The 14,258-nt window shown below is 44.5% G+C and overlaps 3 protein-coding genes across 4 annotated transcripts in view; 2 read left to right on the forward strand and 1 right to left on the reverse strand.

The window, feature by feature from the left end:
* Positions 1-4,676: 4,676 nt before the first annotated feature.
* Positions 4,677-6,391, reverse strand: BORCS6 (BLOC-1 related complex subunit 6). The gene has a single exon (XM_054629675.2). It carries the CDS (start codon positions 5,917-5,919, stop codon positions 5,323-5,325), a length of 597 nt encoding a protein of 198 aa, XP_054485650.2. The 5' UTR covers positions 5,920-6,391; the 3' UTR covers positions 4,677-5,322.
* On the forward strand, positions 6,387-8,577 carry PNRC1 (proline rich nuclear receptor coactivator 1). The gene is made up of 2 exons (XM_054629462.2): positions 6,387-6,878; positions 7,439-8,577. The coding sequence occupies exons 1-2, from the start codon at positions 6,498-6,500 to the stop codon at positions 7,877-7,879; spliced, it is 822 nt and encodes a 273-aa protein (XP_054485437.1). The 5' UTR covers positions 6,387-6,497; the 3' UTR covers positions 7,880-8,577.
* An 804-nt stretch (positions 8,578-9,381) lies between these two features.
* PM20D2 (peptidase M20 domain containing 2) overlaps positions 9,382-14,258 on the forward strand; it is a 40,981-nt gene continuing 36,104 nt past the window's right edge. For both annotated transcript variants that reach the window (XR_008533951.2, XM_054629460.2), the window contains exon 1: positions 9,382-9,755. The gene's annotated coding sequence lies outside the window, so the exon portion shown is untranslated. The remainder of the gene's footprint in view (positions 9,756-14,258) is intronic.

Consider the following 14,258-nt stretch of genomic DNA (forward strand, 5'->3'; position numbering starts at 1 on the left):
GGCTTTTAGTTGCACATCTCTTTCTTTAAACAGGGAAACAAAACCAAACTAGATCGGTATCATCAACTATAAATGGCATGGAGGAAGAGTTTTGGAAAATGGAAAATCACAATGTTGCTCAGCAGTGAGAAAATCCCCATCCCTTCCAGCTGAGGACACGTCAGTGGAAAAGTCCCAGTCTGAGAAAAAAAAATCCACTGAGTAAACAAATTGCATAGGCAGTGAAAACAGAAAGTGGAACAAAGTCAAAAGATACTTTGGCTTTAAAGGAGTTTATTTTCAGGTTAGCATTTCCTTGAATGGCATCACCTCAAGTTCAGACAAGAAAAATCTCATTAGAGTGAAAATGGCTGGTAAACTTCACTGCTGGTATTAAGCCATTGAAAGAAAGCTCACTTATTAAAAATCTAGGATTTCAACCTGGGAGTTCTTGAATTTTCATCTACTGAGTGTAGTAAAATGATCCCACTGACAAACCAGATACCCAGGATTGGGCAAGTTTGTGGATTTTTTTCCCCTTAATTTACATGTATTTCTAGACAAAGTCCTTAACTAAACCCTTCTGAACAACTCCCTGGGTATGGCTCTTTGTCTTGCACGCAAGTTCAGTGGTGAGAATTTTTCTAGCTTGTCTGTAAAGAAAACAAGGGGAAAACTTCCTCAGTGACAATGAGACAACAAATATAGTGTTGGATAAAATTCTAGGATTCTTATCTCTCTAGCTAGCATTCATAAAAACAAAAATACTGACATAAATTATTACCCTTCTTCGATAAAAATCTACTTTCAACAAAGTTACTTCATAGTAATTAACCATAGCAATGTTAACTCAAATTCTGGAAATAATTACAGTGGCAGCACTTTGTAGCTGTAATTGAGGAAAATAATCAGGATAGTTTTACCTTTGCTTTTCTGCTCCCCCACTTAATGATTGCTGCTGCATCCTGGCCTATGCATATGACAGTCCAACCCTGCTAGCAAACCTTTCCACATTCTCTCAGACTTGGGAAGAGGATCAATTAAGAGTCTTTGGGTAAAGAGGTTATGAGTTTTTGGTTTGTTTATTGTATAGCTTCTAATGTGTATAAATAATAGAAGGGAACCAGAACTTCAGGAAGGTTTCAAATTTTGATGATCGTTTGTCCTGTTACAAGAAAAGGGTAATGTTACTGCTGTGGCAACAAGGGGCACAAGGATCTTGACTGCTAAGGTGGGAGCTCAGGGCTCAAGTCCATTGGCCACATCTCTAGTTTTGGAGCTTCAAACAACAGAGAACAACATCAACAAAAGCTTTCCTGAAGCACTAAGCTGAAGGGGCAAATGTCAAATTCAGTCGTGTTTCAATTCCTGCATCTGACGCAGTTACTGCGTTAAGCTTTCTGAAAGAGAAGCATCATCAATTTTCCATGTGTGCTCTTACATGCGTGGCAGGAGGTTCCAGGATGTGGCTAGGCTGGGGACAATGCCAGAAGTACAGACAATGCTCGCAAAAATGTACTAATTGGACTAATTTATAATTTTTATAGGAATGTTCTTTTCTCAAAGTAATTTTCAGGCAATAAAACCAGGTTGTGACAGTATCATAAACATGATTTGCTGTTCTTTAAAAGTTGTTTTTTTCATAGGTACACACTAGGGTTGATCAGGACAAGGCAGTGTGGCATCTGACAGCCAGAACCTGTCTTATGTTTGATGACACCTATTGCAAGAGATGTCTGTCTTAACACTCTTCAGTTTTGGCTAACACAGTTTGCTAGAAGAATTGATCTTATTCCTCTGGAGAGCTGTTGATAATTTGGAAGCTTTGCAATTTTTTGTCTTTTGGTACTATAATCATGCTGTTTGAAACCATTTCAAAATAGTTGCATCTGTAATGCTAAGAGGTTTGTTCTTAGATTCAACTCACATGTTGCTCCTCACACTGGTAACTCAGTCAAGACCCTACTCATGGGAGTAAGTACCAACTAAAAGCTGCACATTGCAGCCAAAAATATTGTATATTTTAGATACAAAAAACACACAAAGATGATGCATTTACTTATTGAACATTTGATGCAGTTAAGCAACACTGGGAAAAAAGTCTTAAAAGTGAAGTGTTGGTGAAGTTCATTCTTTGTGTGACCATGTTTTTTCTCCACTCTAGTAAAGTTCTCTCTGGTAAAGCTTCTTTAAATAGCACAAATATAGAACTGGATCAGAGTCAAGGAACAGAAAACCTCACAAAGGAAGGAAGACTAAAAATGCACTGAATGAAGCAGAACCAACCATACCTTAATCAGAAAAAGGATTTCCACAGTCAGACCTCACACTTGAAAAAAAAATTATCAGACTAAACCCATTCCTAATGGAGTGGTGGTTCTCAGAGTAGTCATTCCTAGTCCACAAATAATTCTGCATCTGGCTTTGCTTAGTGCTATGCACATCGTTATAGTTTGTTAATTTTCTTCCCGGACCTTGCTTATCTTGTTACAATGAAAGTTCACTTGGCAGCTGATAAGGAAAGCAAACAATTGTAACACTGGGTGACTAAGCAAGAAAATATATGCAAGCCATTTGATCTTGGAAAACACAAACATGGTTTTACACTGCTCGCCCACAGACTAAGCAAAAAAGGCTAAAAGAACTTTTAAATTTTCACTCTCAACATCCAAAAGCTGGAAGGTGCTAGAATTGACACAGGATGTGCACAAGAAAGCCTGGACTAGGATCAAAAGGGCAGTAGAGAAGCGTATGGCTGCAGAAAGACCAGCTTCACCAGAAGCAACAGAGCTGCACAGAGCTCTCAGGGATTCCCACGGGATTTCAAGGGCAGGGCTGCCACCAGAGCTGCGCTGACACAGACGCTGGCAAGTGTCACCATTCCTGCAGCAATGCAGGCTGCTATGGACAGGGGGCTGGGAACTACAGCAGCCATGGGGCTACCAACCAATACCAATTGTGGGGGCACAGAACAGGCTGACATCAACTTGGCTGTGCCTGCCCCAGGGAAGGCAAAGGCACAAGGCAGACACCAGGGAACAGGAACACTTCAACAAGTTCAGTTAAATCTGCCCTTCAAAAAAGCTGATGTGTTCAGAAAAATATTAAAAAAACAAACCCAAACATAATTACTGCTTTCTTCATGCTTGCAATTCACTAGTCAGTCATTCCTTTTTCATCACATGAATGACATCACTGTCAGAAATTATTGCCTGAAGACCTAGACTGAAACCAGCTCTGCATTCACATTAAAAGGTCTCTGTGCAGATGCAGAAGCAGAGTTTAAATTAGCTTTCAAATTATTTTTCCAAATAAGAAACACAATAAGTGAAACACCTCTACAACAACTAACCACTAACAATTAAAAACATAAAAGTAATAACTTTATTCTACAGACTCAACAATTTTAGTAGGGAATTAGCATTGAATGAAGATGACTACAAATGAAAGACTATCAAAACCTAAGAGTGTACTGAAACACTTTAAAGGCTTCACCTTAGCTTGTGTGAGTGAGGAGTAGCTGTACATATGTGGCTACACAAATAAGCTTGCAGGTCTTTCCTGTACATTTCAACAGTACTCACAAATTGTGCAAGATCAACCTTTGGTATTCGCTCTTAGCATATACCAAACACACTTAGCAAAACTACTGCATCTGCATAATAGACGAGTTCAAACTTTCCCAGGAATAACAGAAGTATTAAAAGTGCAGCTGTTGCTGTGGTATTAAGCAGTCTTTAGTGTCTTCTAGGCCCACGGGATGCAGCAGCAGTTCAGCTTTTTCTTCCCCCTGACTTCTGGTAGGCCTCTGGTCCCCTCCTGGAGCCACACCTATTCCCCAGCAGACAGTACCAGAGAGAGCCCTACCTTGGCACAGCCCAATTCCAGTCTCGTCTGGTTGCTAGGGCTACAAGGCCACATGTGAAACACAACCCCGTGCTGAGGGACACATGGCCATGCCAAGGGGCTCAAAACAGGCCAGAGACTGGCATCATGCTAAGCAGGGTGGCATTAACACAAATTATTTTGTTCTAATTCAGTATTGTCTGTATGCAGAAGCACGGGGTATCACAGTGCTCATCCCTCACCTGGCGTTTTCGAGGAGATTATGGTGGGGTAGCAGCTCTGCCCATGGTAAACCTGTCTGCTCTTCAACCACAGGTACAGGGGTACAGGACTAAAGCAGTGTTTCTGGCTACCTTCAGTCCAATGTTTTTACAAGCCGCTGGTCACCAAAAGCACTATTACACTTAGGTAAGATTATTGATCCTTTTTCTGCTGAAATCTTGTTACAGGGACATTTGTGACCTAAACAGATTGCTAAGAGCATCACCTAAGAGGCTTTCTGCATAGGAACATTAGCGAGTAGAGAATTCAGCTGCTTTCAGGTCTCAGAGGAAACACTCCCTGATATAGAAAAATCACTTCTGCACATTGTGATTCGTACACAAAAGCTTCAAGTTATACAAATAAATTATTCAAAAGCAGTCATTTTATGTCAGTCATACACCCACATAATGTCATCATGTACTTCTATTCCTCATGTAATTAGATATTTTCCCAACTGGAAAGAAAAAAAAAACCCAACAAAATAGAAAACAAAAAAGCAAACGACAAAATAACAGGATCATTTCTCAGTGATGCCATTTAAACTTTTATACCATGAAAACTGTGAAGATTAATAGAGGCAAAGCACATTTCATCTGAAAGCTTTTATTTAGAACTTTGCTCATGATGCGTTCTTATCTGAATCTCAATTATCTTCCATGGACTTTATATTCTTCTCAGCAAACAAGTGTCTTTGCTATATGTAAACTTACTCTTATCTTAAAACTGTGTCCTGTAAGAAAGAGTGGTGTTCAGTGAGTTTATTTGCTATAAAAACATAGGTGAGAATTACTCTTCAGGCTCCAAATCAACTACAAATAAGCACAGATGCCTGTAAGCATCAAGCAGGTACTCACAAGAATTTTGTATTTGATTTAAAAAAAAAAATCTACTTTTAATTAATACTCGTTAGTTTCTCTTAGCCCTCAATAAATAGAAAGCGTAAGGCATGTGGAATCCAAATTCTTTAATGGAGCTGAAGCTAAAAAGCACCATCTGCCATGTACCCCGCGGTTTTCAACCAGGACTTTTTCCTTCGTCCGCCGCAAAAACTTCTCTTCGTCCAGATCAACCCAGGCGATCTGGCCACTGCTGCCGGCAAGTCACGCACGGGGAGAGCGAGCGAGGATGTGCAGGTGGGAGCTGCGGACGCCGTGAGCGGTGGGGCCGCCGGAGCGAGAGAGCAGCAGCCCCAGGCCCCCGCCGCCGGCACGGGAGGAGCGGCGGCGGGAGCAGCTACTTGCAGAGCCCCTCGAGCCGCTCCAGCGTGCCCTTCATGTCACGGATGCGCTTGGCCAGGGCGGGCACGGGCTGCATGGCGCGGTCCAGCTCCTCGCAGCGCGCCACCAGCGCGTACATGGCGCGGATGCTGAGGTCGGCCGCCTCGCCCAGGCTCTCCACGCCGTCGCGGTAGGTCTGGATGCAGCCGACGCTGAGCGCCGTCAGCGCCTGCAGCCCGCAGTGCACGTTCCGCAGCAGCTCGTCCACCTGCGCCGCCACCTGCCCGGCCAGGGCTACCACGTCCTGCAGCGCCCCGGGGTCGATGGCGGGGATGGAGGACCCGCCGCCCCCCGCCGGAGGCTCGCCCCGCGGGGCGCCGCTCAGCCGGATCCGCCGCTCCAGGTTGTTGGCTACGAACTGGGTGAGGCGCCCTTCGCGCAGCACCGTCCCCTCCAGTTCCAGGGCGCTCGCCAGCGTCGCCCGCCGCCCCTCCGATAGCTGCCGCCCCGCCACCGCCGCCCCTCCGCCGCCAGCCAGGCTGAGCGCCTCCAGGCTCCGCTCGTCCCGCCCCCGCCCCTCCGGCGGCGCCGCGGCCGGGCCCGGCTCCTCCATGGCGAGCGACGCGTGCCCACCCGCTGCCACCGCCCACCGGGGGCGCGCCGACGCCTGTTTACGTCTCCCGCGATTGGCTGAGGCGCCCGGGGAGGCGTGGCCTCGGCTGTTCGTGCGGATCCCGATTGGCCGGTGGAGCACCGCCCGCCTGCCGCGCACTGCAAGCCCGTGACTCGGAGACCGGGGGGGCGTGCCGGCCCGGATTGGGCGGCCCCTAAGGGAGGAGCGGCCCCGAGTGTTTGTGTCGCTTTCGATTGGCTGGAGCCGGGGCAGAGAGGCTGCTGCTCTCCCGCGATTGGCGGGGCGGGGCAGAGAGGCGAGACGCTGGCGCCGTCCGCGCACGGCGGTTGGCGCGGGGGCGGAAGTGGGCGGGACGCACCCGGGTAACAACACCGGGGAGCTGCTGGTGGCTCGCCTCACTCCCCCGCCATGTTCTCCTAGCGGCGGCTCCGGTTGCGCCACCACTTCCTCACCCCGTCACAAAGCCCGGGCAGACCCTCCCCAGCAATCCGACCCGCTCGTCCCTGCTTGGGCTTGACCCTTCTCCCCGGCACAACTCTGGGTACCCACGTCCTACCATGGTTACCACCACGGCGCCGCCGCCCTTCCTGGCTCGGATCTCGGCGGGCACCGAAGACCCGCGGCGGCTGCCGCCCTCCGCCCTGCTCCAGCGCCTCCGGCGCGGGGACAGCAACTGCGAGAACCAGCCCAGCTGCTGCCTGGCGGGCCCGGGGGGCAGCGCCCGCCCCGCGCTGAAGAGGGTGCGGCGGAGGAAGGGAAAGATCCGGCCCGGCCCCGCGGGGCTCCTGCCCAGCCGCTACCAGCAGTACCAGCAGCACCGCGCCGGGCTAGGGAGACGGACGCCGCTGGGAACCGACTTGGTGACGGACGCCCCCCCGGAGGAGCCCCCTGCGCCTGCCCCCTCGAGACCCGCGCCTGGCAAACCCCTCAGGAAGGAGGTAAAGACAAGGCTGCGCTACTTCTCCTCACTTCAGCCCGCTCCCGGTGCCCGGCGAGCCGGCCGATGGTTTTCCCTTTCCCTCGGGGTGGGGGGGGGAACAGCGAGCGGGGCGCCCCCTCAGAGCGGTGAGGGGGGGAGCGGGCGGGGGGGCGGCAGAGTTTCCGTTACGCTCGGGCGGGGCGGGGCTGAGGGAGAACCGCGGGCGGTGATTGGCTGCCCGGCGCCCACCAATGGGAGCGCGGCGCTGCGCCCCAGCAACAAGCCGGATTTAGCCCTGCTGCTGGCCGCGCGCCAGCCCCGCCCCGCGCTCGCTGAAGGCGGGACGTGCGCGGCGCGCAGCGCCCCATGGCGGCCGGCGGGGCTCCGCGCCCTCAGGCCCCCGGTGTCGGCCGAGCGGTGGGATGAGCTGCGGGATAAGCGAGAAATAGTGGGGAGAAGGCTTCTCGGTACCCCTCCCCCTGCCGAGGTGGCCCCCCCGCGCTTCAGTAAGTGTCCGAGGCGGTGAGGGAGCGCGGAGGAGAGGGGTCCTAGGTGATTGATTGTTCTTTGTCTCCGCAGTTCTTAAAAAACAAGATGGGAAAGACAGAGAAGGCGGCCGTTCCCTACGGCCAGCCCGTTCACAGCTTACACCTGTGTGAACAACCAAAGATTAACAGGCAGAAGAGTAAGTGTAACGCGCCAGTGACGAAGATCGCCTCGGCGAAAAAGATAGAGAACTTTTGGCAGGATTCTGTGTCGCCAGAAATAGTTCAGAAGCAGGAGAAAAAGCCACTTAAAAACACAGAAAACTTCAGAAATGCCAAGTCCAAGAAACCTATCGCCCTAAATGAAGTGAGCCAAAAAGAAAATTACGCTGGGGCAAAGTTCAGTGACCCACCATCTCCCAGTGTCCTTCCAAAGCCTCCCAGCCACTGGGTGGGTGGTACAGCTGAACTGTCTGACCAAAACAGGGAGTTGATGGCAGTCCATTTGAAAACTCTCCTAAAAGTTCAAGCGTAGTTTCCAAGATCTCTTGAGTAATTGGCAAAGAAAACTCCATCCAGGAAACTTAAACATGCCTTGTTGCAACAAAAATTGCAAAAGACTGTCAAGTCTTACAATCACATAAAAAAAAAATCCTTGTATTATATTTTTTATGGTTGTGTAAATAGTGTACATCTTGTATTATGTGTATATTCTTGTTCATACTTTGAGAGGTACATTTTAGTTTTGTTATGAAAGGATGTATTTTGCACTGCCTGATTGGTAGATGTCTTGTATATAAAATATGGACAATTTTGCGTGTGTGTTGACACATGAAGACTTGACTTGCTTTGCACAAGGCAATGAAAATTTTGGAAGGAGAGTACAGCTTTCTGATTAAGGTTCCAGATCAAATGTGAATGTTCTATTCGTGCACTACTGACAATAGTTTTACATTCTGTCTCCCAATCAAGTATAAACATGGAATTTTCATACAAATGTGAAGTTTTGCCCTCTGCTCTGGAAACTATCTGGAATTCCTGTTCATCTGTTCGTTTTTAAAATTAACTGGAGTTTGACTAAAATTCCAACCCACCAATTTGAGCACTGCTGATTTCTTTAAAAAAGTTTAAAAACAAAAACCAAAAAAAAAAAAAAAGGAAAGAGCAGAGCTTTCTGCCAAAAATTAAATTGGTCACTAAAAAAATTAAATAAAACAATTTGGCCTCCCCTTATACATGTCTCTGTTTTTCTTTGAGTGTGTGTCTGTTAATTCAAGTATGTGAATTTAAATCACTTGATAGCCTTCTAGTGCATTGGTAGAAATACTTCATCTTTTAACTATCTCAGGGAAAATTAGGAGATCAGTTATGCACCAAGAATTCCTTATGTTTAAAAAAAAAAGCCACCTTTGTGACAAATCGTTCTAGGATTGCTTTGTTTAAAACAGAGTTCAAGCAAGTGGGGCACTTAGACATTGAAATTCATGCAGTAATGCTCCTTAAAATTTTTCATAGTATGTGGCTATTAAACGAGTTAACACTGAAAGTAAGCAGTGACAGAAAATGAATGGAGCAAGTAGAATTTAGTGGTTTTCACCAGATTGTCTCCTGCTCTTAGCTATGCTGGAAAATACATCCCCCTAACTTAAAATTCTTAAGGAATTGGACTGTAGATTAGTCTGACAGGCATGTTGAGTAACATAACTGCAACAGATTTGCAGTTATTTTCCTAATCTAGTGTTTAAATAAGATTAATACTAGGAAGTTTGTGAAATTTACATTAGCTAGAAAAGCGTTTTTAAATTTTTGGATCCACCAGAAAAGATACACTGTCTGTACTCTGGTGTCCTAGGAGAGGAGCAGCATGTAGGAAGAAAAGGGCTGCTTGTATCGGGCTGAGGTGGCTCCCTAGTGTGAGCAGCATCCTCAGAGACACAGACTGAGCTGCATTAGGTGTGTTCATGCTGCAGCTTTGGTCCAGAGCATCACTGCATTCCACACGGGGCAGTTGGCAGGATTCATTAGTACAGCCCTGACATGAGCCTGGTCAAAAGCTCAAAAATTAAGGGGTTTTTGGCTTGCCTGTAGATATTGGTTATGTAATTGAAAAATTAGGCTATTTAGCTATCGATGCTCTAAATTAAGGGTTGATACAAAATTTTTGGTTTACTCCAAAGAATTAGAGGTTCACGGTCTTTCAAGAGACTGGTATTGGTGTACTCGAGGTCAGTGTGTGGCTTCAACAACCCAGTTTCCTGCCTAATCTAAATACTCTCTAATTTAGTGTCCCCCATCTTCTATTCTAAAAATGAACAAAACCTATCCTGGTTTTCTGTTTATTTTTTAAATAAACAGTATTAGGGCAAAGGAAGATGCCACTGGAATCTCGCCAAGGATGACTCAAGGAGACCGTAAGTCCGAGTTTGCTATATTTGGTAAATGCTGTATTGATCTGCTGTTGTGCTTTTCTCTTTTTTGTTTTTGCCTGCGTGTCACCCAAGTGCGAAAGAAAATGTCTCACCCATAGCTTTAGGCAATGGTTAATTTGGTCTGGTCGCCGTGAATCTTGCTAACTAGCTTGAAGAAAGGGCGTTTCCATCAGTCAGTGGGTTGGCATTGTTTAGAAGGATATGTCCTCTGTCCCCCTGATTATTATCTCATTGCCAACAGCCTCTTCCCTACCTTTCGGAGCTTACAGAGTGAATGTTAGCTCTGATCCTGGATAAAATTTATCTAAGTCGCATACCTCTTTGTTCCTGCCCTGATGTGCCAATACATCCCTTAGGGTTAAAGAATTCATTAAATGTTAATTGCAAATAGTTCTCAGCTCCTCAGTCAATTCTTTGAGAGCTGGTGGTTGAGACTTCTGAAGTGTTGGGAACATTAAACTTCCCATAACTTGTTGGACCCTAAAGGATAAGATAACAATCTGGTGTTTCTAAATAGTAGCAAAAAAACCAAAGCTTATTTAGCACACGTCTGTGTCAATGATCCCGCAGAAGTGTTGGAGCACTTCATATTTCTGTCTTCCTGAGATCTTAGGGCTGAGCCCTGTCCTGCACAATGGACAGGTTTGTATATTGGGCCTAAGGGCAACATACACTTCAACGTGACCAGCTGAAAATAAAAACGTAGTCATCATTTAGGGCCATGTTCTGCACCTTACTTGTCACTTTCCTGCTTTTTTTCCTTTAAGTTTTTACAATATCATCTTATAGGGATTTTCACTCTCAAGATTTCCTTCACTTTGACAGATTCCTTATCCCAGTTTCCTGAAGAGGAGCCATTGTATTACATGAACGTACTCTTAAATTTTGAGTTCAGAGCCAGCAAAGCATTAGTGTCATATTTGGAGGGCTTGTTTGCAGTGTAGTATAAAATTATGGAGTGACACTTAAGGAGTGACCACCCTTTAAGGAAGAAAATGACCAAAATCAGTGGATGTGTTATCAGCTAGTCATGTGTTTGCTGTACAGGAATTAAATAAATACCTTATTAAATCTTCTGAGGTCATTAAGGAAACTGAACATTAGCTCCTCAGATAATGGAAATCCTTTCTGTTTGAAAGTCTAGTGCAATGCTGCGCAGAACTGCAGGGGAATCTACTGAGAATTAACTACCACCTTACTTTTAAACAGTTAATGTGTTGATGATCCTGAAATGTTGCTCTCATGGAGGACAGAGGTATCTGTTGTTGGGTTCTCATGCGTGGCTAAGGCTCAGCCCATTAGACAGCTTCATTTATAATGGCTTGCTTGGTGCTCTAAGGCTGAAATGTTTCTGCCTCCTAATGCAACAGGAGCTAGAAATCCTATGTGCATTTGAGCTCTATTACACCAGGATCTCTTCAGGGATTTTGCTGAATTCTGCTGAATTCTTAAGCAATCTGCATATGAGACTGAGACTGTCAATTTAATTTAATTCCATCTGATAAATATTTTATCCAAGGCATGTAATCTTAAATCGTATTTTAATTATTTTCAGATTATTTTTTAAGCTTTTGCATTATAAAACATTTGATAACTGTCACACTTGAGGATTTTTTCCTTATTTAGACAGTTTTGAAATCCAGTGCAAAGCTGTATAGATTATATAAAGCCTGAAGATTATAGATGATGTTTCATTGTAATTTTGGAAATAAGTTTACCTTTATTTTCTACATAGAGTCATAGAATCATAGAATGGCTTGGGTTGGAAGGAGCCTTAAAGATCATGTAAGTCCAGCCCCCTTACCATGGGCTCCTCTAGAGCCCCTTACCATGGACACTCCTCTAGACCAGGCTGCTCAAGGCCCCATCCAGCCTGGCCTGGAGCACCTCCAGGGATGGGGCATCCCCAGCTTTCTCTGGATAATCTGTTCCAGTGCCTCACAACCTTTATAGCGAGGAACTTCAGCCTAATATCTAATCTAAACATATTCTGTCTCAGTTTGAAGACATTCCCCTTTGTCCTGTCCCTCTATGCTCTTGTAAAAAGTCTTCTCTCCATCTTTCTTGTGGGTTCCCTTCAGGTTCTGGAAGGAAAGTCTTGACTCTTCCATTATGCAGTTAAACAAATTCCTTATTTTCTTCTACAACTTCTTGTGCTCTTTGAATTTTGATTTTACAGTGTGTTCTTTAAATATTCTTTTTCATATTATGTGCTTGACTGAACTTTTTAAGGGGATTTTATTTTCTGCTGAAATTTCTAAGATGGTTTTCTGTTAGGAGTAGGCTGGTCCTTACCTAAAAGAGGCTATGATGTAAGTAAGAGGTAAACTTGTAAAATGTAAACATCTACTGTGAAAAACTGATGCTACTTTGTTGAACAGGAACTACAGTGTTAAATATTTTTGATAATGAGAAATAAATATTTAGTTGCTGTTTCACTAGAAAAGATAGATGAAGGGCATATCCATCAATTAAGGAGAAATACATTATCCAATAAAAGGACTAAGTGCTGAAGTTGAGCAATAGAATGTTATCAGCAATTTTGAGGCTGTGAACTCTGGATTGCTCTGAAAGTGTAGTAGAATGTTATCAGAACTAAGGCAGGAAGGTCAACAATTCAGCTGAATTTGAAGTTTCCTGAGGAATTAATTTGCACAGCCAACATGTCCTAGCAGAGTCTTGCCCTGTGTTGAAGTCAGCATTCCTCTCTAACTTTTTTTCCCACGGGGTAATAAAATCTCATTTGTTCAACTCCCAGAAAACAGATTTGGATTTCGCAAAGCCCTGACTCACTTGGAATGCTGCATTGGTACTTTTATTTAACATTAGCCTAATGACATTACTACAAGTGTGTGGCAGATGCACCACTCAGTCTGAGTGGTCCATAAACCCTTGTCTTCAGTTTGAGAACTAGGCTGGTTACGTGCACTTACAGTGTAGGTTGCCAGTGGTGAGTAAACTGGTGTGATTTCCCTAAATTATACCTGGAAGAGGAAGTGTTTGGGGATCCAGGACTTTTCTCGTATTTATACAGTCAGACTTTGCTGACTCTTTTGTTGTAGTTCAGTAAGTGGCTGTATGCATTCCAAGAAGTGGTGTAATGATCATGGCCATTATGCCGTTCTTAAGGTCATAAAGCAAAAGGTTTTGAGGAGATTGCTGTTTGTATTAAAGATGCCATTTGCTCCTTTAATGAAGCAGTGTGCTTTCATCAAGTAGGCCTTTGAACCCTTTAATTTGCCAATGTCCTCATAAGTGGTGATGGCAATGGCCATCAAAATAAAATTTACTTTGTTTTTCATTTCCTGAAACAAGACCTAGAGCTACATTTAATAAAGGGCTTAATAAAGAGTCAGGCTTTCCTCTAGTTTCTCTTATCACCTGATTCTTGTGTCCTTCACTGCCTAGTGACACAGCTGCAAAACAAAGAATAAGGTGTGCCCTTACTTAAAATGATATGTAATTTGAGATCTGTAATTTGCTTCTGTGTGTATGTAGCATGAAGCTTTTGTAAGTTTCATTCCTAGCATCAGGATATTCACAAATTGTATGTTATCATGTTATTTAGAATAGCAATAAGTCATTGTAAGAATTAATGAAGCTGTAAACTGATGGACCTTGTCCAAATTTTAGACATTCTTTATATGCAAGTAATAAAAAAGGGATGATTTTTTTTTTTGTGCCCCTTCTCCCATGTACTAGGAATGAAAAGGGAAAAAATGGTGAGACAGAGAGAAAAAAACACCCTGGAAAACAAGGTCAACTAAGAGATGAGAGTAGCAGCGTAGATGTCACCATTATTTAATGCTGGAAGGAAAGATACTGCAAGAAAAAATTATCTCCTGAGGTAGTTGATGTTACTGCAAATTTAAGGAATTTTAATGGTTAGATGATCAGTTTGCTTCTACTCCTTGACTGGGACCATCTGAAGAATGACCATGTGAGATGGCAGATACTGTAAGTGACTTTTTATCTGACTGCTCAGTACCTACTGTCCATTACTAGAAATTGCACCTTGGGGCAGCATTCTTAATGGTTAGTGCTGCTTCAAGTGTCACAAAATGCTGCACAAGTGTTTACTGCTCTCAGGTTTTCATGGTTTTTTAGAAGTTGCCTGATAAAGTATGTACATTACTGTATGTTAGAAGCCTACTGTATGTTTTATAGCTGGGAATACAGGCATGCTAGAAGGGAACTAGCTGGACTGAGGTTCCTCAGTAGGCTGTTCATTCACCCAGAAAGTGAACCATAGTGTCTGGAAGTCCAGCCAGGTTTTGCCTTTGCCAGTATATATGTTTTGTTTTGTGTGTGATCTGCAAGTCTTCCTTACCTCACTGTATAGTATGTAAAATGCAGTTAATACAAGGTTCTGCTTAGAAATGTTTGTAGTTTGTTAGGACTGGTGACATAAATCAGGATGCACCTAGGTTTTGTGTGGTATACAGTTTTATTACACGATAGTTTTAGTAATTGGCACAATAAAGA

Source organism: Agelaius phoeniceus, chromosome 3 (genome assembly GCF_051311805.1).
Source record: "Agelaius phoeniceus isolate bAgePho1 chromosome 3, bAgePho1.hap1, whole genome shotgun sequence".
In the NCBI taxonomy this organism is placed as follows: Eukaryota; Metazoa; Chordata; class Aves; order Passeriformes; family Icteridae; genus Agelaius; species Agelaius phoeniceus.

Bases quoted from the DNA above. Each gene is read 5' to 3' on its own strand.
- BORCS6 (XM_054629675.2), bottom strand. From the start codon at position 5,919: ATGGAGGAGCCGGGCCCGGCCGCGGCGCCGCCGGAGGGGCGGGGGCGG.
- PNRC1 (XM_054629462.2), top strand. From the start codon at position 6,498: ATGGTTACCACCACGGCGCCGCCGCCCTTCCTGGCTCGGATCTCGGCG. The intron at 6,879-7,438 runs GTAAAGACAAGG...TTGTCTCCGCAG, and splicing joins GCAAACCCCTCAGGAAGGAG to TTCTTAAAAAACAAGATGGG.